Raw genomic sequence first — 23235 nt, 5'->3', positions numbered from 1 at the left:
CTCCATTGTTCCCTCACTCGAGAACAAGACCCCGAGATACTTGAACTCCTTCACTTGGGGTAAGGCAAGGCAAGTTTATTTATATAGCACTTTTCAACACAAGGCAATTCAAAGTGCTTTACAAAAAATGAAAGACATTAAGAAATGGCATTTAAAATCAGTCATTAAAAAGAAAAGCTAATAAAAGAAACATTAAAAGTAAATACATGGATAAAAGTTACTGTGCAGTCTAAGATATGAATAGTTCAATTAAAAGCAGCGACAAAGAGAAAAGTCTTCTTGCTGGATTTGAAAGTAGTCAGAGTTGCAGCGGACCTGCAGGTTTCTGGGAGTTTGTTCCAGATGTTTGGAGCATAATAACTGAACGCTGCTTCTCCAGGTTCAGTTCTGACTCTGGGGACAGGAAGCTGACCAGTCCCTGAAGACCTGAGAGATCTGTCTCTGGGGACAGGAAGCTGACCAGTCCCTGAAGACCTGAGAGGTCTGTCTCTGGGGACAGGAAGCTGACCAGTCCCTGAAGACCTGAGAGATCTGACTCTGGGGACAGGAAGCTGACCAGTCCCTGAAGACCTGAGAGGTCTGACTCTGGGGACAGGAAGCTGACCAGTCCCTGAAGACCTGAGAGATCTGTCTCTGGGGACAGGAAGCTGACCAGTCCCTGAAGACCTGAGAGATCTGACTCTGGGGACAGGAAGCTGACCAGTCCCTGAAGACCTGAGAGGTCTGACTCTGGGGACAGGAAGCTGACCAGTCCCTGAAGACCTGAGAGATCTGTCTCTGGGGACAGAAAGCTGACCAGTCCCTGAAGACCTGAGAGATCTGTCTCTGGGGACAGGAAGCTGACCAGTCCCTGAAGACCTGAGAGATCTGACTCTGGGGACAGGAAGCTGACCAGTCCCTGAAGACCTGAGAGATCTGTCTCTGGGGACAGGAAGCTGACCAGTCCCTGAAGACCTGAGAGATCTGTCTCTGGGGACAGGAAGCTGACCAGTCCCTGAAGACCTGAACTTTGAACATTGACAACAAAATCTACAAATGAAGCAAAAAGATGCAAAATGATTAGAAATAGAGAACTTAAAAATAGATGCAAAACGACGAGTAGCAGAAGAAATGGAGAGATCAAAGGATGGGACAGGAAGTGAAAGGATGAGACAGGAAGTGAAAGGATGGGACAGGAAGTCAAAGGATGGGACGGGAAGTCAAAGGATGGGACAGGAAGTGAAAGGATGGGACAGGAAGTCAAAGGATGGGACGGGAAGTCAAAGGATGGGACAGGAAGTCAAAGGATGGGACAGGAAGTGAGACAGGAAGTGAAAGGATGGGACAGGAAGTGAAAGGATGGGACGGGAAGTCAAAGGATGGGACAGGAAGTGAAAGGATGGGACAGGAAGTGAAAGGATGAGACAGGAAGTGAAAGGATGAGACAGGAAGTGAAAGGATGGGACAGGAAGAGGGATCTCGATGTAAATGCGTTTCTCTTTTAACATTCTTAATGATTAATAAAGATTATTAAATTAAAAAAGCTGTGTTTGTTAATCTGTCTGAAACCAGCAGTCTGCTCTGATTGGTCAGCTGGCCGACTGTTGTGATTGGTCGACCGGCTGCTTAGACATGTCCCGCCTCCTTAGCCTGTCACGAACAATGTGTTGCCAGCGCTAGCCAATAGGAGAGCAGGGAGTGTTGCGTAGTGATGTCACCGTGTTCCGTAGTGATGTCACCGTGTTCCGTAGTGATGTCACCGTGTTCCGTAGTGATGTCACCGTGTTCCGTAGTGATGTCACTGTGTTCCGTAGTGATGTCACCGTGTTCAGTAGTAATGTCACCGTGTTCCGTAGTGATGTCACCGTGTTCCGTAGTGATGTCACCGTGTTCCGTAGTGATGTCACCGTGTTCCGTAGTGATGTCACCGTGTTCCGTAGTGATGTCACCGTGTTCAGTAGTGATGTCACCGTGTTCCGTAGTGATGTCACCGTGTTCCGTAGTGATGTCACTGTGTTCCGTAGTGATGTCACTGTGTTCCTTAGTGATGTCACTGTGTTCCGTAGTGATGTCACCGTGTTCCTTAGTGATGTCACTGTGTTCCGTAGTGATGTCACCGTGTTACGTAGTGATGTCACTGTGTTACGTAGTGATGTCACTGTGTTACGTAGTGATGTTACCGTGTTACGTAGTGATGTCACCGTGTTACGTAGTGATGTCACCGTGTTACGTAGTGATGTCACCGTGTTCCGGAAGCCTCTTTTTTAATAATGTGGAAATTAACAGAACAAAAAAAAAACAGTTTTTATTTAATTTACACTTTTTTACTTTGTTTTATTTGAAATGTACTTACATATCAACAGTAAGGGGATTTCATTTGTAACAAAACATCACCCCCCGGGGCCCTAAATGCAGATTAATCCGCCGCTGAAAACAGTCCGCAACGGATACTTTATTTACCCCAGTTTTGGGTCTAAAGACAAACTCTAGAGAGCTGCAGTGACGCGTCCTAAAGCCCGGGAGTAAGCTGCCGGTTCCCTCGACCAAAACGCGATGAGATTTCTCCATGGGTTTAGGAAAATAGCTCGAGATCAGGTCTGAGGTTGAGACACATTTAAGAGACAGATCACGATCTGTTCAGCCGGATCATCTCCACATGAATACTTTGATAATGTTCCAATCATAACTCTAACGGCCAGAAGCTACATGCTAACGTTATGCTACAAAGGAGCTGCAGGCGAGTCCAGCAGCACGACTTCAACGTCACGCGACTTCAGATCCAGATTCACACACAGATTCTAGATGGAACGAGTTGAAGCGTTTGTTGGAACACTCTGCAGGAGGCAGGGACTGGCTTTCAAGCAGCACAGAAACTAACTCAGAGGAGTGTTCACGTGTTCGGCGTAATGACGTACAACGACCTCCACGACTTCTGTAGTCCTGTTCAGCCGCTTGGTAACAACCATCGATTCTCAGACACGTCCACTCTTCAGGAATCACAGTGGGGTCACCATCCATCCATCTTCTCCGCTTATCCGTGGTCGGGTCGCGGGGGTATCAGTTCCAGCAGAGAGCCCCAAACGTTCCTGTCCCTCATCAACCAGCTCTGACTGGGGGGTCCCAAGGCGCTCCCAGGCCAGCGAAGAGATATAGTCCCTCCACCTGGTCCTAGGTCTGCCCCTTGGTCTCTTCCCAGCTGGACGTGCCTGGAACACCTCCCTAGGGAGGCGCCCAGGTGGCATCCTAACTAGGTGCCCGAACCACCTCAACTGGCTCCTTTCGACGCGAAGGAGGAGCGGCTCAACTCCGAGTCCCTCCCTGATGACCGAACCTCTCACCTTATCCCTAAGGGAGACACCAGCCACCCGGCGGAGGAAACCCATCTCGGCCGCTTGTATCCGCGATCTGGTTCTTTCGGTCATGACTAGGGTTGGGTACCGAGAACTGGTTCCGGTTCGGAACCGGTTCCAACATTTCGATTCCAACGGCATCATTTAGAAATGTGAATTTCGGTTCTGCTTTTCGATGCCTGAGGAAATGTTTCTCGCCGCTCTCCGTAGCCTCCTGTGTGACTGCAGCGGGGCGGGAAATGTAGCGTTGTACCGATACTTCCGACCTACAGACCAGGGCCGGCCCGTTGCACTGGCGTTATAGATGTTCGCCTCGGGCTCCAGATCTGTGGAGGCACCGCGCTGACAGCTCTGGGAGGGAAAACCAATGTTTTGACCGTTGGTGCTCATCCTAATTTTCGGCCTCGATGTAACAACATTCATAATTAAGTAAATGTAACACCCTTTTCACCCGGGTACACGTTTCATTCGCCCTGTACGATGGGCGCTGCAAGTGATTAAAATGGGGGATGTTGGCTTATCTGGCAACCGCAGCTCACAGCCAAAGTGCGAGTGAGCTAGGGAGAAAGGGAGGGCCCTGTTGTTATCAGCATCTGGTGCTAGCTGCTCTGACGGATATAAGAAGATGTTTCTCAATGATGTGGAGGAGAGTCCTCTCCAGTCAGACTGAGGCTGATAACTTCAGCTCAGTGAGGTAAAGGACTCTGAGGGTTAGATAGTTCACTTTAGTCTCAGTCCTCTCAGTGGGTCTCAAACGGTTTGATCACAATTTAAACACATATTTCCAAGGCTCTCTTTTATAATTATTGGGATTGTACCTGCTAGATCTGGTCTCTAGTCATTCTGCTCAAAGTGCACCAGATTGAAGCATTCTGCTTTCAAATGTTCAAACCTTTCTTCCCGGTACGCCTGAGAGGCAGGTGCTGGTTTTTCTCAACAAGAACTTAATAAAAATGTTTACCCTGCCCCTCAAAGAACCGGAATTGAGAACCGTTAAGAACCGGAATCGAAAAGTAGAATCGGAATCAGAATCGTGGAAATTCAAACGATACCCAGCCCTACTCATGACCCATCCTTCAGACCGAAGGTGAGGGGAGGAACGGCCCGGTAGACAGAGAGCTTTGCCTTCTGGCTCAGCTCCTTCTCGTCACACGGAGCGGTAAAGCGACTGCAGTACCGCTCCCGCTGCTCCGACTCTCCGGCCCATCTCACGCTCCATTGTTCCCTCACTCGAGAACAAGACCCCGAGATACTTGAACTCCTTCACTTGGGGTAAGGCAAGGCAAGTTTATTTATATAGCACTTTTCAACACAAGGCAATTCAAAGTGCTTTACAAAAAATGAAAGACATTAAGAAATGGCATTTAAAATCAGTCATTAAAAAGAAAAGCTAATAAAAGAAACATTAAAAGTAAATACATGGATAAAAGTTACTGTGCAGTCTAAGATATGAATAGTTCAATTAAAAGCAGCGGCAAAGAGAAAAGTCTTCCTGCTGGATTTGAAAGTAGTCAGAGTTGCAGCGGACCTGCAGGTTTCTGGGAGTTTGTTCCAGATGCTTGGAGCATAATAACTGAACGCTGCTTCTCCAGGTTCAGTTCTGACTCTGGGGACAGAAAGCTGACCAGTCCCTGAAGACCTGAGAGATCTGTCTCTGGGGACAGGAAGCTGACCAGTCCCTGAAGACCTGAGAGATCTGTCTCTGGGGACAGGAAGCTGACCAGTCCCTGAAGACCTGAGAGGTCTGTCTCTGGGGACAGGAAGCTGACCAGTCCCTGAAGACCTGAGAGATCTGTCTCTGGGGACAGGAAGCTGACCAGTCCCTGAAGACCTGAGAGATCTGACTCTGGGGACAGGAAGCTGACCAGTCCCTGAAGACCTGAGAGGTCTGACTCTGGGGACAGGAAGCTGACCAGTCCCTGAAGACCTGAGAGATCTGTCTCTGGGGACAGGAAGCTGACCAGTCCCTGAAGACCTGAGAGATCTGTCTCTGGGGACAGGAAGCTGACCAGTCCCTGAAGACCTGAGAGGTCTGTCTCTGGGGACAGGAAGCTGACCAGTCCCTGAAGACCTGAGAGATCTGACTCTGGGGACAGGAAGCTGACCCGTCCCTGAAGACCTGAGAGATCTGACTCTGGGGACAGGAAGCTGACCAGTCCCTGAAGACCTGAGAGGTCTGACTCTGGGGACAGGAAGCTGACCAGTCCCTGAAGACCTGAGAGATCTGTCTCTGGGGACAGGAAGCTGACCAGTCCCTGAAGACCTGAGAGATCTGTCTCTGGGGACAGAAAGCTGACCAGTCCCTGGAGACCTGAGAGAAGGACTCATTCCCTACTTGGAGAGGACAGTCCATCGGTTTCCTGCTGAGAACCATGGCCTCAGATGTGGAGGTGCGGACCAGTGCGGTCCCTGCTGATGGATTTAATGTCGTAGAACAACACGTGATCCGTCTCTTCAATGCATCTCAACCTCAGACCTTATTTCAGATAGTTTCCTAAACCCTACGGAGAGATCCCATTGGCTCTGAGACGAGGGAACAGGAAGTGGTGAAATGCTGACTCACTTCCGGGTTTTAGGACTCGTCACTGCACCGCTCAATAACGCTGTAAATAATGAAAGACGAGTCCGGTGATTGAAATGTGTTTTAATATTACATCCAGAACTACAAAACGAGTTAAAAACATCCAAACACTTTTCGTCGTCATCCTGAACAAATCTGTAATATTTCCCCAGCCTTTAAATGCGTCAAACATACATGTTAATTCACTATTTGTTAGCATGGTGTGCTAACGGCTAGCAGTGTGTTCTCTCTGACGTAGTTTCCTACGAGGCTCTTTATTTATTTCTCACAAACATCTCAAAGACTTGGCACTGAACATGTATTTTATAAAAATCCCTTAAACTGCAGGAGACTAAACTCCGGTCACAAAATAAAGTACATTTGAGTTAATGAATATACTTTGTAATGAATGAGTGCTATTCCCGGTGTACTAACGATGTACATAGTATGCCTACGATGTATTTAATTTGGCTTCTAAAGATACACTAAAAAACTGTGTGTAATCATTTTAATGTTAAAAAAAGTGCTTGACAGAAATATATATTACATAAGTAAACATAAAAAATAATCAAGCGTGCCATTTACATTTTAATAAAAAATCTAAATTATAATTAATTATATTTAAATGTATTATTCACAGTTTTTGGGATATTAAATATATATAATTCGTATTTATTATAAGTGGATTAGCAGTGATATATAATTGATAAGAATTGGGAATGATTATTTTTTTAATATATTTGAAAACACTTAAAGTTAAGTTGGAATAAAGTGCATCTTTAAGAAGTGAATAAATACATTTCTAAAGTACTTTAAATATTATAATGTATAGGACATGTATTTTGGAATAAAGTGCATTTTTAAAAAGCTTGACGCTAAATCTTTAGAAGCAATAATAATATATAATAAGCAAATTAGATCAATTGTTAGTACATTTGAAATAGCACCTGTAGTAATTAGTCATCTGTGCACAGTAAGTATACTAAATATACTAAATAAAGTTTAAATGTTTTTTTACGATGAGCAGTATTCAGTTTCTACGGAAGAGGATTAGGGACACTTGGGAATTAAAAATAATATATATTAAAAGAAAAATAATCAGAATTCAAAAGATTTTCTCAGAAGTCTGAGATTAAAGTCAGAATTTTTCAAAAATGATATCAGAATTCCCATAAAAAGAGAAATATGGAATTATTTTTCAGAAAATATCAGAATTACGATTTTTTTCCCCTCAGAAATAAGATTTAATTTAATTTAGTCAGAATTCCGACTTTTTGGATAAAGTAAACAAATCAGACGTAAAAAAAATCATTTTTTTCTCAGAATTCCAAGATTAAAATCAGAATTATGCGATTGTCAAAGAATTTGACTGTAATACCTTTTTACTCAGAATTCCGACTTTTAGGATAAAGTAAACTTTCCGAGATTATCAGAGGTAAAAAAAAAAATCCCCACTTTATTTTAAGAATTCAGAGAAAAAAAGTCAGAACTTTTCCCAGAATTGCGAGATATAAAAAAAAAATACAAAATACATTTAAACTTATCTTTTCATAATTCGGAGATTAGAACAGAAAAAAATCGCAGAATTCTGCCTTTAATGTAACAAATTGAAAAATAAATCACTAAATGACACCTGGCCCTGATCCTCTTCCTAAATTTCACATTTACGGAAAGATTCATTCAACTTCAGCAGGAAAGGTTTCTCCACGAGATTAAAGGCAGCGATTCAACTCGAGTTTAAAACATTTGTTGATTTCATTCATAATGTTCTGTTTTTTTACAGATGACTTTCTTATTTCTGGCACTTTGTAGGCTTTAAAAAGTCTTTGAATAAAAACCGTTGTAAACTAATAACTTTACAACAAAGCAACATGTGTCCTGGATAACTTTGATTACTAATATCAGATATAAATCTCCTGTTTATTTTCTGCAGATTGTAAAATCAGTGACATCTTCAGCACACTTTTAATGGAATGTTTTAAAGCGCTGTGATTGGATGTTTGATATTGAAATGCATCTTGGGTTTTTTGTAGCTTTCACTTTAAGAGGTTCATGTCAATTAACAAAAAAAAAAGAACATCTATGTTAGAAAGTATCTGAACTGACGAAAAGTAAAAAAAAACCTGTGGAAATACAATCTGAAGGAGAGGAGTAAACTACGACTCCCAGGGTGCATTGCAGTAAAAACATCCAATCACAAAGCTTAAAAATCTGAACAGAAGTTAAATATCTCACTTATGTTTACAGTCTGCATTTTAAAGAAGTTCACTTTTGGATGCTGTGTTTTGAATTAGCACCTCTGACTTAAATCCTTAGCAACAGCCGCTGAGGCTCATGGGAAATGTAGTTTCTTAGACCATTCCGCCATTTCCGAGATAATAATAATAAACATCGTTCATAATAAATTATTACAGCTGTTTTCACATCGGTATGAAAACCACGCACGCACGCACGCACGCACGCACGCACGCACACACACACACACACACACACACACACACTGATATTCTATATCTGTTATGTTACAGCATCTCTTCGTCCCTGAACCCTTGCGACCTCTATGTGACGTTTCTATGGTAACCCGGTCGCGGCGGCGAGTACAGTCTTTGCTCAGCGTCGCCCTCTGATGGACGGACTACGTAAGTGCAGGTCTCTTCTTCTTCTTCTGCTCCCTGATTGGCTGCAGTGTCAGGTTCCTGTCTTCTGATTGGCCAGCCAGCAGGGCAGCTCTCCACACCTGAAAAAAAGTCTATATTTATTTATTTTTCTTTTAAACTAACATTTACATTTCTTTACATAATGATGTGTTTCTTATAATGAAAAAGTCTTATTTTATTTTTTGTTTGGACAGAAAATTGGTTAGACTTAGAGATAATAATAATAGTTTAAAGCTCTGTGATTGGATGTTTGATGGTGAAATGCATCTTGGGAGTAGTAGTTGGCTTGCTGTAGCTCTCACTTTAAGAACATTTATTTTATTTGCAAAACAAAATACAAACATTAGGAAAGGAAAACTTAATAAGAACGAGTCATCATATTTAAAAAAAAAAAAACCTGTGTGTGTCACCTCTCTCTCAGGGGGGTCTGGCTGCTCAGGAAGGGGTTGTGTGTGTGTGTGTGTGTGTGTGTGTGTGTGTGTGTGTGTGACCTCTCTCTCAGGGGGGTCTGGCTGCTCAGGAAGGTGTGTGTGTGTGTGTCCACCTCTCTCTCAGGGGGGGTCTGGCTGCTCAGGAAGGGGTGTGTGTGTGTTGTGTGTGTGGTGTGGTGTGTGGTGTTGTGTTTGTGGTGTGTGTGTGGTGTGATGTGTGTGTGTGTGTCGTGTGTGTGTGTGTGTGTGTGTGTGTGTGTGTGTGTGGTGTGTGTGTGTGTTGTGTGTGGTGGTGTGTGTGTGTGTGGTGTGTGTGTGTGTGTGTGTGTGTGTGTGTGTGTGTGTGTGTGTGTGTGTGTGTGTCACCTCTCTCTCAGGGGGGTCTGGCTGCTCAGGAAGCTCAGCTGCTGCTCCAGACGACAGACTCTGAAAGCCAGATAGCAGGAAGACAAAACCAGCAGGAAGACCCTGAGAGGGGAACACACACTATATTATTACGTATTATTATGTAACTTCATATTATATTACTATATTATGACTTATTAAAACATTTGATCGGTCATAAGAGACTGTGACTTTTTTCTACGAAATAATAAATAATTATTTCATTATGATTTATTACAACATACTATTCTACGACTTTTTATGATTTATTACAACATTATATAATATGAATTTTTACATTTTTATGGTATAGTTTTATGACTTATTGCAACAGACTATACTATAACTTTTTATGATTTATTACAACAGACTTTACTATGAATGTATTCAACATACTTATAATATTTTACGACATACTATGACTTTAATTTTTCTAAGTCTGTCATAAGAACATTTCATTTCATATTATGCTCTGAATAAAGGCCTCGTGAATTGTATGGTGTGCTATGGAAGCGTGACTGTCCATGTAATGCATGTGGAATCTATGCAACCAGCAGGGGGCAGCAGAGACCAACACACACTTCAGTCTGAATCTGCAGACTGCCCTGAACGCACCGAGCAGTTCATCCTCCTCTCTGAACGACCTGAGAGATGACAGACATTACAAACCTGAAAAGAGCCACGATAAGCTCTTTTTAGGGTCAGACCTTTTCTCTGTAAGATGTACTGTTCTGCTTTAAATCTCTACGCCTGAATCTGCTTTAATAAATAGCCTATGTTTTCTTTTTTTACACGTCTTGTTAAAAAAATTATCAGAATTCTGATTTATTTTCCTTTTTATATTTTTTTCAAATACATGACTTTTTTCTGAATTCTCACTTTTCTCTTCTAATTCCTGAGTATTTATTTAAATCTAACTACTTTTTCAGAATTCTCGCTTTTTTACAAAAACCTAAGTTTTATAAAAATTCAGACTTTTACCAAAATGTTCACATTTTTTTTTCTCGGAAATGTCACTTCTTTGAAATTCCTGAGTTTTTATAAAATTCTCCTTTTTTATAAAACTTCTCATAAAACTGAGTGGATCAGCGTTTCTGTCTCTTCTGCCTGAATCTGCTTCATGGTTTAATTCAGCAGGTGAACCGACATGTTCATCAAATAGTATCATAAGAACTGGCTTTTAAACAATCAAAAATGTGAACACTTTTAACTGAATCAAGGTATGATGATATTTCATCTGTTTGCATGTTCCTCTCTATTGTTGTACTACTGTTCCTATTTATTGTTGTACTGCTATTTATTTATTGGTGTACTGATGTTGTCTGCTGTACTCTATTTAATTATGTTTTGGTCAGTTAACATCTTGCCAAGGACAACAGTTGAAAATTAGCCTGCTGGCTAATACTGGCTCATTTACAGCAATGTGAATTAATGTGCACTGTCCTTTAAATAAAACAAACAAACAAACAATGAACTAAAACAGAGCATTTCCTGTCGGATCAGATTTCACTTCTGCTTTTTTAAACTGTAGTTGGTGCTCATGTGTTTCAGTGTTGGACTACTGACTGAATCTGCTGAATAATTTAAATATCTTTATTTACTAAGGTCACGTTGTTCTGTTGTCTTTCGCAATACTCAACAACATCTGGTTTTTATTTGCATTGCATTTGATATTGAGGTTAATGACTTGTATCTGATATCAGATTAGGTAACTGATCACAGCCACAGGTAACTCGTGGTGGTGACTGATCACAGCCACAGGTAACTCGTGGTGACTGATCACAGCCACAGGTAACTCGTGGTGGTGACTGATCACAGCCACAGGTAACTCGTGGTGGTGACTGATCACAGCCACAGGTAACTCGTGGTGGTGACTGATCACAGCCACAGGTAACTCGTGGTGGTGACTGATCACAGCCACCGGTAACTCGTGGTGGTGACTGATCACAGCCACAGGTAACTCGTGGTGACTGATCACAGCCACAGGTAACTCGTGGTGGTGACTGATCACAGCCACAGGTAACTCGTGGTGACTGATCACAGCCACAGGTAACTCGTGGTGGTGACTGATCACAGCCACAGGTAACTCGTGGTGACTGATCACAGCCACAGGTAACTCGTGGTGGTGACTGATCACAGCCACAGGTAACTCGTGGTGACTGATCACAGCCACAGGTAACTCGTGGTGGTGACTGATCACAGCCACAGTAACTCATGGTGGTGACTGATCACAGCCACAGGTAACTCGTGGTGGTGACTGATCACAGCCACAGGTAACTCGTGGTGGTGACTGATCACAGCCACAGGTAACTCGTGGTGACTGATCACAGCCACAGGTAACTCGTGGTGGTGACTGATCACAGCCACAGGTAACTCGTGGTGGTAACGGGTCGGACTAGAAGTGGACTCACAGCAGGACGAAGAGTTTGAGCAGCTGGTACTCTGATTGGCCCAGTTCAGGGACCGGTTCTGTCAGCAGGATCTTCTCCGTCTCCAAACTGCTGTCTGCAGAAACAACGGGAACGTTACTGAAGAGTCGGGAACGTTACTGAAGAGTCGGGAACGTTACTGAAGAGTCGGGAACGTTACTGAAGAGTCGGGAACGTTACTGAGGAGTCGGGAACGTTACTGAAGAGTCGGGAACGTTACTGAAGAGTCGGGAACGTTACTGAAGAGTCGGGAACGTTACTGAGGAGTCGGGAACGTTACTGAAGAGTCGGGAACGTTACTGAAGAGTCGGGAACGTTACTGAAGAGTCGGGAACGTTACTGAAGAGTCGGGAACGTTACAGAGGAGTCGGGAACGTTACCGAGGAGTCGGGAACGTTACTGAAGAGTCGGGAACGTTACAGAGGAGTCGGGAACGTTACTGAAGAGTCGGGAACGTTACTGAAGAGTCGGGAATGTTACCGAAGAGTCGGGAACGTTACCGAGGAGTCGGGAACGTTACCGAAGAGTCGGGAACGTTACCGAAGAGTCGGGAACGTTACCGAGGAGTCGGGAACGTTACCGAGGAGTCGGGAACGTTACTGAGGAGTCGGGAACGTTACCGAGGAGTCGGGAACGTTACCGAAGAGTCGGGAACGTTACCGAGGAGTCGGGAACGTTACCGAAGAGTCGGGAACGTTACCGAGGAGTCGGGAACGTTACCGAAGAGTCGGGAACGTTACCGAGGAGTCGGGAACGTTACCGAAGAGTCGGGAATGTTACCGAAGAGTCGGGAACGTTACCGAGGAGTCGGGAACGTTACTGAAGAGTCGGGAACGTTACCGAGGAGTCGGGAACATTACCGAGGAGTCGGGAACGTTACTGAAGAGTCGGGAACGTTACCGAAGAGTCGGGAACGTTACCGAAGAGTCGGGAACGTTACCGAGGAGTCGGGAACGTTACCGAGGAGTCGGGAACGTTACCGAGGAGTCGGGAACGTTACTGAAGAGTCGGGAACGTTACCGAGGAGTCGGGAACGTTACTGAGGAGTCGGGAACGTTACTGAAGAGTCGGGAACGTTACTGAAGAGTCGGGAACGTTACTGAAGAGTCGGGAACGTTACCGAAGAGTCGGGAACGTTACCGAAGAGTCGGGAACGTTACTGAGGAGTCGGGAACGTTACTGAAGAGTCGGGAACGTTACCGAGGAGTCGGGAACGTTACTGAGGAGTCGGGAACGTTACTGAAGAGTCAGGGAACGTTACTGAGGAGTCGGGAACGTTACTGAAGAGTCGGGACGTTACTGAAGAGTCGGGAACGTTACTGAAGAGTCGGGAACGTTACTGAAGAGTCGGGAACGTTACTGAGGAGTCGGGAACGTTACTGAGTCAGGGAACGTTACTGAGGAGTCGGGAACGTTACTGAAGAGTCGGGAACGTTACTGAGGAGTCGGGAACGTTACTGAAGAGTCGGGAACGTTACTGAGTCAGGGAACGTTACTGAGGAGTCGGGAACGTTACTGAAGAGTCGGGAACGTTACTGAAGAGTCGGGAACGTTACTGAGTCAGGGAACGTTACTGAAGAGTCGGGAACGTTACTGAAGAGTCGGGAACGTTACTGAAGAGTCGGGAACGTTACTGAAGAGTCGGGAACGTTACTGAAGAGTCGGGAACGTTACTGAAGAGTCGGGAACGTTACCGAGGAGTCGGGAACGTTACTGAGTCAGGGAACGTTACTGAAGAGTCGGGAACGTTACTGAAGGGTCGGGAACGTTACTGAAGAGTCGGGAACGTTACTGAGTCAGGGAACGTTACTGAAGAGTCGGGAACGTTACTGAAGAGTCGGGAACGTTACTGAGGAGTCGGGAACGTTACTGAAGGGTCGGGAACGTTACTGAAGAGTCGGGGAACGTTACTGAAGAGTCGGGAACGTTACTGAAGAGTCGGGAACGTTACTGAAGAGTCGGGAACGTTACTGAAGAGTCGGGAACGTTACTGAAGAGTCGGGAACGTTACTGAAGAGTCGGGAACGTTACTGAAGAGTCGGGAACGTTACTGAGTCAGGGAACGTTACTGAGTCAGGGAACGTTACTGAAGAGTCGGGAACGTTACTGAAGAGTCAGGGAACGTTACTGAGGAGTCGGGAACGTTACTGAAGAGTCAGGGAACGTTACTGAGGAGTCGGGAACGTTACTGAAGAGTCGGGAACGTTACTGAAGAGTCGGGAACGTTACTGAGGAGTCGGGAACGTTACTGAAGAGTCGGGAACGTTACTGAAGAGTCGGGAACGTTACTGAAGAGTCGGGAACGTTACTGAAGAGTCGGGAACGTTACTGAAGAGTCGGGAACGTTACTGAGTCAGGGAACGTTACTGAAGAGTCGGGAACGTTACTGAAGAGTCGGGAACGTTACTGAAGAGTCGGGAACGTTACTGAAGAGTCGGGAACGTTACTGAGTCAGGGAACGTTACTGAGGAGTCGGGAACGTTACTGAAGAGTCGGGACGTTACTGAAGAGTCGGGAACGTTACTGAGGAGTCGGGAACGTTACTGAAGAGTCGGGAACGTTACTGAAAAGTCGGGAACGTTACTGAGTCAGGGAACGTTACTGAGGAGTCGGGAACGTTACTGAAGAGTCGGGAACGTTACTGAGGAGTCGGGAACGTTACTGAAGAGTCGGGAACGTTACTGAAGAGTCGGGAACGTTACTGAAGGGTCTGGAACGTTACTGAGGAGTCGGGAACGTTACTGAAGAGTCGGGAACGTTACTGAAGAGTCGGGAACGTTACTGAAGAGTCGGGAACGTTACTGAAGAGTCGGGAACGTTACTGAAGGGTCTGGAACGTTACTGAGGAGTCGGGAACGTTACTGAAGAGTCGGGAACGTTACTGAAGGGTCGGGAACGTTACTGAAAAGTCGGGAACGTTACTGAAGAGTCGGGAACGTTACTGAAGAGTCGGGAACGTTACTGAAAAGTCGGGAACGTTACTGAAGGGTCGGGAACGTTACTGAAGAGTCGGGAACGTTACTGAAGAGTCGGGAACGTTACTGAAGAGTCGGGAACGTTACTGAAAAGTCGGGAACGTTACTGAAGGGTCGGGAACGTTACTGAGGAGTCGGGAACGTTACTGAAGAGCCGGGAACGTTACTGAGGAGTCGGGAACGTTACTGAAGAGCCGGGAACGTTACTGAGGAGTCGGGAACGTTACTGAAGGGTCGGGAACGTTACTGAAAAGTCGGGAACGTTACTGAAGGGTCGGGAACGTTACTGAGGAGTCGGGAACGTTACTGAGGAGTCGGGAACGTTACTGAAGAGTCGGGAACGTTACTGAAGGGTCGGGAACGTTACTGAGTCAGGGAACGTTACTGAAGGGTCGGGAACGTTACTGAAGAGTCGGGAACGTTACTGAGGAGTCGGGAACGTTACTGAAGGGTCGGGAACGTTACTGAAGAGTCGGGAACGTTACTGAAGGGTCGGGAACGTTACTGAAGAGTCGGGAACGTTACTGAGGAGTCGGGAACGTTACTGAAGAGTCGGGAACGTTACTGAGTCAGGGAACGTTACTGAAGGGTCGGGAACGTTACTGAAGGGTCGGGAACGTTACCGAAGGGTCGGGAACGTTACCGAGGAGTCGGGAACGTTACCGAAGAGTCGGGAACGTTACTGAAGAGTCGGGAACGTTACTGAGGAGTCGGGAACGTTACTGAAGGGTCGGGAACGTTACCGAAGGGTCGGGAACGTTACCGAAGAGTCGGGAACGTTACTGAAGGGTCGGGAACGTTACTGAGGAGTCGGGAACGTTACTGAAGAGTCGGGAACGTTACTGAGGAGTCGGGAACGTTACTGAAGAGTCGGGAACGTTACTGAGTCAGGGAACGTTACTGAAGAGTCGGGAACGTTACTGAAGAGTCGGGACGTTACTGAAGAGTCGGGAACGTTACTGAAGAGTCGGGGAACGTTACTGAGTCAGGGAACGTTACTGAAGAGTCGGGAACGTTACTGAAGGGTCGGGAACGTTACTGAAGAGTCGGGAACGTTACTGAAGAGTCGGGGAACGTTACTGAGTCAGGGAACGTTACTGAAGAGTCGGGAACGTTACTGAAGGGTCGGGAACGTTACTGAAGAGTCGGGAACGTTACTGAAGAGTCGGGAACGTTACTGAAGAGTCGGGAACGTTACTGAAGAGTCGGGAACGTTACTGAGTCAGGGAACGTTACTGAAGAGTCGGGAACGTTACTGAAGGGTCGGGAACGTTACTGAAGAGTCGGGAACGTTACTGAAGAGTCGGGAACGTTACTGAAGGGTCGGGAACGTTACTGAAGAGTCAGGGAACGTTACTGAAGAGTCGGGAACGTTACTGAAGAGTCAGGGAACGTTACTGAAGAGTCGGAAACGTTACTGAAGAGTCGGGAACGTTACTGAGGAGTCGGGAACGTTACTGAAGAGTCGGGAACGTTACTGAAGAGTCAGGGAACGTTACTGAAGGGTCGGGAACGTTACTGAAGAGTCGGGAACGTTACTGAGGAGTCGGGAACGTTACTGAGGAGTCGGGAACGTTACTGAAGAGTCAGGGAACGTTACTGAAGAGTCGGGAACGTTACTGAAGAGTCGGGAACGTTACTGAAGGGTCGGGAACGTTACTGAAGAGTCAGGGAACGTTACTGAGGAGTCGGGAACGTTACTGAAGAGTCAGGGAACGTTACTGAAGAGTCGGGAACGTTACTGAGGAGTCGGGAACGTTACTGAAGAGTCGGGAACGTTACTGAAGAGTCGGGAACGTTACTGAAGAGTCGGGAACGTTACTGAGGAGTCGGGAACGTTACTGAGTCAGGGAACGTTACTGAGGAGTCGGGAACGTTACTGAAGAGTCGGGAACGTTACTGAGGAGTCGGGAACGTTACTGAGTCAGGGAACGTTACTGAGGAGTCGGGAACGTTACTGAGTCAGGGAACGTTACTGAAGAGTCGGGAACGTTACTGAGGAGTCGGGAACGTTACTGAAGAGTCGGGAACGTTACTGAAGAGTCGGGAACGTTACTGAAGAGTCGGGAACGTTACTGAAGAGTCGGGAACGTTACTGAAGGGTCTGGAACGTTACTGAGGAGTCGGGAACGTTACTGAAGAGTCGGGAACGTTACTGAAGAGTCGGGAACGTTACTGAAGAGTCGGGAACGTTACTGAAGAGTCGGGAACGTTACTGAAGGGTCTGGAACGTTACTGAGGAGTCGGGAACGTTACTGAAGAGTCGGGAACGTTACTGAAGAGTCGGGACGTTACTGAAGGGTCGGGAACGTTACTGAGTCAGGGAACGTTACTGAAGGGTCGGGAACGTTACTGAAGAGTCGGGAACGTTACTGAGTCAGGGAACGTTACTGAAGAGTCGGGAACGTTACTGAAGAGTCGGGACGTTACTGAAGGGTCGGGAACGTTACTGAGTCAGGGAACGTTACTGAAGGGTCGGGAACGTTACTGAAGGGTCGGGAACGTTACTGAGGAGTCGGGAACGTTACTGAAGAGTCGGGAACGTTACTGAAGAGTCGGGAACGTTACTGAAGAGTCGGGAACGTTACTGAAGAGTCGGTAACGTTACTGAAGAGTCGGGAACGTTACTGAGGAGTCGGGAACGTTACTGAAGGGTCGGGAACGTTACTGAAGGGTCGGGAACGTTACTGAAGAGTCGGGAACGTTACTGAGGAGTCGGGAACGTTACCGAAGGGTCGGGAACGTTACCGAAGGGTCGGGAACGTTACCGAAGAGTCGGGAACGTTACTGAAGAGTCGGGAACGTTACTGAGGAGTCGGGAACGTTACTGAAGAGTCGGGAACGTTACTGAAGAGTCGGGAACGTTACTGAGGAGTCGGGAACGTTACTGAAGGGTCGGGAACGTTACTGAAGAGTCGGGAACGTTACTGAAGAGTCGGGAACGTTACTGAGGAGTCGGGAACGTTACTGAGTCAGGGAACGTTACTGAAGAGTCGGGAACGTTACTGAAGGGTCGGGAACGTTACTGAAGAGTCGGGACGTTACTGAAGGGTCGGGAACGTTACTGAAGGGTCGGGAACGTTACTGAAGAGTCGGGAACGTTACTGAAGAGTCGGGAACGTTACTGAAGAGTCGGGAACGTTACTGAAGAGTCGGTAACGTTACTGAAGAGTCGGGAACGTTACTGAGGAGTCGGGAACGTTACTGAAGAGTCGGGAACGTTACTGAAGAGTCGGGAACGTTACTGAGGAGTCGGGAACGTTACCGAAGGGTCGGGAACGTTACCGAAGAGTCGGGAACGTTACTGAAGAGTCGGGAACGTTACTGAAGAGTCGGGAACGTTACTGAAGAGTCGGGAACGTTACTGAGGAGTCGGGAACGTTACTGAAGAGTCGGGAACGTTACTGAAGGGTCGGGAACGTTACTGAAGAGTCGGGAACGTTACTGAAGAGTCGGGAATGTTACTGAAGAGTCGGGAACGTTACTGAGGAGTCGGGAACGTTACTGAAGGGTCGGGAACGTTACTGAAGAGTCGGGAACGTTACTGAAGAGTCGGGAACGTTACTGAAGAGTCGGGAACGTTACTGAAGGGTCGGGAACGTTACTGAAGAGTCGGGAACGTTACTGAAGAGTCGGGAACGTTACTGAAGAGTCGGGAATGTTACTGAAGAGTCGGGAACGTTACTGAAGAGTCGGGAACGTTACTGAAGAGTCGGGAACGTTACTGAAGAGTCGGGAACGTTACTGAAGAGAACACACACTTGTTGTACCTGTGAGTGTGTGTGTGCTGAAGGGCGTGTCGGCCACGAGGCTCGGGGAGGAGCTTCCCAACAGGTCGGGCAGCGAGGAGGAGACGGCGGGAAGAGAAGGCTTCCTCCTCCACTTCAACACCTCGGGAAACTCGTCCTGAAGACAGGAGACAGACTGTCAGCACCAAGACAAAGTGAAGACAGGAGACAGACTATCAACACCGAGACAAAGTGAAGACAGGAGACAGACTGTCAGCACCGAGACAAAGTGAAGACAGGAGACAGACTGTCAACACAGAGACAAAGTGAAGGCAGGAGACAGACTGTCAACACCGAGACAAAGTTAAGACAGGAGACAGACTGTCCACACCGAGACAAAGTGAAGACAGGAGACAGACTGTCAACACCGAGACAAAGTGAAGACAGGAGACAGACTGTCAACACAGAGACAAAGTGAAGACAGGAGACAGACTGTCCACACAGAGACAAAGACACACATCATTAGAATCCACCGTGAATGAAGCTCATCAAAGTAGAAGCTAAACGTGAGGGGTCAAACTCAAGGACTTCATTTAACGAATAAATTACGTGTATTATACGGTTACAGAAGCACGTTGACCATGAACTACATGTCCCACAATGCATCTCATTTTGTGACACTGAAGAGACTTGCAATTATTTGCCCTAGACTTCTGATTTCAGATAACTAGAACTAGTTAATTAGACTCAACATGACTACAAAGAGACTCAACATGACTACAAAGAGACTCAACATGACTACAAAGAGACTCAACAGGACTACAAAGAGACTCAACGTGACTACAAAGAGACTCAACATGACTACAAAGAGACTCAAAAGGACTACAAAGAGACTCAACATGACTACAAAGAGACTCAACATGACTACAAAGAGACTCAACAGGACTACAAAGAGACTCAACATGACTACAAAGAGACTCAAAGGGACTACAAAGAGACTCTACATGACTACAAAGAGACTCTACATGACTACAAAGAGACTCAACATGACTACAAAGAGACTCAACATGACTACAAAGAGACTCTACATGACTACAAAGAGACTCAACAGGACTACAAAGAGACTCTACATGACTACAAAGAGACTCAACATGACTACAAAGAGACTCAACAGGACTACAAAGAGACTCAACGTGACTACAAAGAGACTCAACAGGACTACAAAGAGACTCAACATGACTACAAAGAGACTCAAAGGGACTACAAAGAGACTCTACATGACTACAAAGAGACTCTACATGACTACAAAGAGACTCAACATGACTACAAAGAGACTCAACATGACTACAAAGAGACTCTACATGACTACAAAGAGACTCAACAGGACTACAAAGAGACTCTACATGACTACAAAGAGACTCAACATGACTACAAAGAGACTCAACATGACTACAAAGAGACTCAACAGGACTACAAAGAGACTCTACATGACTACAAAGAGACTCAACATGACTACAAAGAGACTCAACATGACTACAAAGAGACTCAACAGGACTACAAAGAGACTCTACATGACTACAAAGAGACTCAACATGATTACAAAGAGACTCAACATGACTACAAAGAGACTCAACATGACTACAAAGAGACTCAACATGATTACAAAGAGACTCAACATGACTACAAAGAGACTCAACATGACTACAAAGAGATGACTACAAAGAGACTCAACATGACTACAAAGAGATGACTACAAAGAGACTCAACATGACTACAAAGAGATGACTACAAAGAGACTCAACATGACTACAAAGAGACTCAAAAGGACTACAAAGAGACTCAAAAGGACTACAAAGAGACTCAACATGACTTCAAAGAGACTCAAAAGGACTACAAAGAGACTCAAAAGGACTACAAAGGGGATTGATTGAAACTCAAGCCGTTGACGAGTGATTATTAACATTTTTAAGCAGTCAGAAAAAGTCAGAATTGAGAAAAATTTGATTTGGGGAAAAAATTCAGAATTTTGAGATTTGGGAAAAATACCAACAAATCCTCTTTTTTTGTTTTGACTACTTCCATTCTTGAAAGGATGATAAATACATGGATCCTGGCGATGAAGCTCAAGCCGGGGACCAGGGAGAGTTCTCTAACTTAACTTCATTGAATATAAAGTGAATGTGTGTATTAAATAACGTCACCATGGACAGAGAGCTGGGCTCCTCCAGGTATTGCTTCAGACTCAGGATCTTCCCGTTCACCTGCAGCCAGAGAAACAGGAAGTCAGGAAGAACACGATACATATTCTGAAATTAATTAACACATATAAATCAACTGTTAATGTTCCTGACCTGCAGGTGAGTGCAGATCCTCCGCAGGACGTCGTACACGCTGTCTCTGGACAGCAGCGACACAAACACGTACTGTAATCATAATAATAATATTAATAGTTTTAAGCTCTGTGATTGGATGATTGATGGTGAAATGCATCTTGGGAGTTGTAGATTGCTTGCTGTGGCATTCACTTTAAAAGGTTCATGTCAATTAACAACAAAAAAAGAACTGACGAAAAGTAAGAAAGAAAACCGTGGACATAAAATCTGAAGGAAAGAAGTAAACTACGACTCCCAGGGTGCATTGCAGTAAAAACATCCAATCACAAAGCTTAAAAATCTGAACAGAAGTTAAATATCTCACTTATGTTTACAGTCTGCATTTTAAAGGAGTTCACTTTTGGATGCTGTGTTTTGAATTAGCACCTCTGACTTAAATCCTTAGCAACAGCCGCTGAGGCTCATGGGAAATGTAGTTTCTTAGACCATTCCGCTTCAAAACAATTGTTTTAACACTTTATTTTTGAAAGTTTTCATTACAAAGAAAAATCATACAGAATGTCATTGAGCAGTCAAATACATAGTGTCGATGCAACCGTGCACATTCAAACCAGACTGACAAAAAGCAGATCCAGTAGACCCCCACCCCGACCCAGCACGAAAGAAAACACAAAACAGAGTAAATGACACAAAATGAAATAAATAAAAAACATACAAAACAAACAAAAAGACAAAATATATGCAAAACGTACAATATTGCTTTAGAACTGGTCGCCCAGATTCAGCAACACTCACATCTTCTTTAAAGAGTTACGTCCAGCCTGCCCTTCTCTACGTGTGTGATCAACGGCTGCCGGGCCTGACCTGTCAGTCGATCAGAGTGGACCGGTCCTCCAGACGCAACAGCTCTCTAATCCCGTAAGCATGGTTCATATGATTCATCCTTCCATTCAATTAGTCATCGAGCTATCAACGATGCAAAAGCAATGGCATTTCTTTTATATTTTGGAAGTTGAGCTTCTCGAGCAACAACTCCAAACCGTGCTGTCAGCGGAGCAATGTTTTACCGTCGGAAGAAGGCGTCAATGAGAACGTGATCAATGCGTGAGTACGACTGGTGAACACAGAGTACTGCCCAGCTGACGGGAAGAGGAAGCCTCTCCGGCTCCCAGAGTCCCTCAGGGTGATCCAGACCCGATGCACATTGCGTTAACTGCACGCCTCGCCCACTGGGTGATACGGTCTGAAGGGTCTGACATCTTTCCATGTGTTTCCTGGAGAAATGCAACATTGACCTTGAGGCTCTGAAGATGGGAGAGGACTTTCTTACGCTTTACAGCAGGGGTGTCAAACTCAAGGCCCGGGGGCCATATCCGGCCCGCGACTTCATGTTACGTGGCCCCGCAAGAGCTTGCAAAGAATATAACACGTATATTATACGGTTACATGCCGATTTACAGAAGCAGGTTGCCCATAAACTACATGTCCCACAATGCATTTCACTTTGTGACATGCTCACTGAAGAGACTTGCAATTATTTGCCCTGGACTTCTGAGTTAATTACTAAGTTATTATCCTATCCGATAATAAACCAATTCAGAGGCATTCATGTAATTTAATACATTATTTTATATATATATTTGTATAGTTACAGTCGGCCCTTTGAGTGCAACCTTTATGCGAGTGTGGCCCGCGATGGTTGAGTGTGGCCCCCTGCGTCACAGGTTGATTCAGGCCCTGCAGCTCCAGCTGATGAAGTTGGCCCGGCAGCCTTCCCCCCGGGGCGGCAGGTGGAGTCTTCTTTGAAGATTTCTTACTGAGAGAATGCAGAGCTGAAGCTGGTCATAGATTAAGGTGCTAAAGTATTGCCGTACTCTGGAGCATTCATAACAGAAGCCATAAGAACACAAAAACAGAAACAGACTATAACACACAACAAGAAAACATGTATCACACGTTGTTCTCCCCATGTTCCATTTCCCAAAGCTTTCCTCTAACAGCCATCACCTCAACATCTAGCCACGCTCGGTCCTTATGACAGAAGGTGCTTTTCCAGCAGTGACTCCTCTAGTGTCCTTGTTCTAAACAATAATCACATAAAACAAGACCCAAAAGACGTGTGCAAAAGAATTGTAACGGGTATTTTGCTCAAAGCTAAATCCTCTCACAAATACGTGCTGCTTGTGTGCGGTCTGTCTGATCCTGTGACTATGAGCGGACACGATGCTTTGAACACGAGCAGATACGTTCATGTAGCAGCTACTGAAGCTACACTCGAACTGAAGCAACCGGTGAGCGGGACAGACCTGCAGGAGGAGGTCTCCGGGAGAGAGTGAGTACGATCCAGTGACGGAAAAGTCTGTTTAGACGTTATGAGGAAAAAGATCGAAAGAAAGAAAGAAAGAAGAA

General features: G+C 45.5%; 1 protein-coding gene across 1 annotated transcript; it reads right to left on the bottom strand.

The window, feature by feature from the left end:
* Positions 1-5953: 5953 nt before the first annotated feature.
* On the bottom strand, positions 5954-23205 carry LOC117444838 (GRAM domain-containing protein 2A-like). The gene is made up of 6 exons (XM_034080213.2): positions 20845-23205; positions 20695-20754; positions 18536-18671; positions 11773-11866; positions 9344-9445; positions 5954-8626 (listed from the first exon to the last, which is right to left on the bottom strand). Exons 2-6 carry the CDS (start codon positions 20695-20697, stop codon positions 8578-8580), a joined length of 384 nt encoding a protein of 127 aa, XP_033936104.2. The 5' UTR covers positions 20698-20754; positions 20845-23205; the 3' UTR covers positions 5954-8577.
* Positions 23206-23235: the final 30 nt, after the last annotated feature.

The sequence above is a fragment of the Pseudochaenichthys georgianus genome, unplaced genomic scaffold, assembly GCF_902827115.2.
Source record: "Pseudochaenichthys georgianus unplaced genomic scaffold, fPseGeo1.2 scaffold_950_arrow_ctg1, whole genome shotgun sequence".
NCBI lineage: Eukaryota > Metazoa > Chordata > Actinopteri > Perciformes > Channichthyidae > Pseudochaenichthys > Pseudochaenichthys georgianus.
Note: the sequence above shows the minus strand (reverse complement) of the source record. Positions and strands in the feature narration are given on the sequence as shown.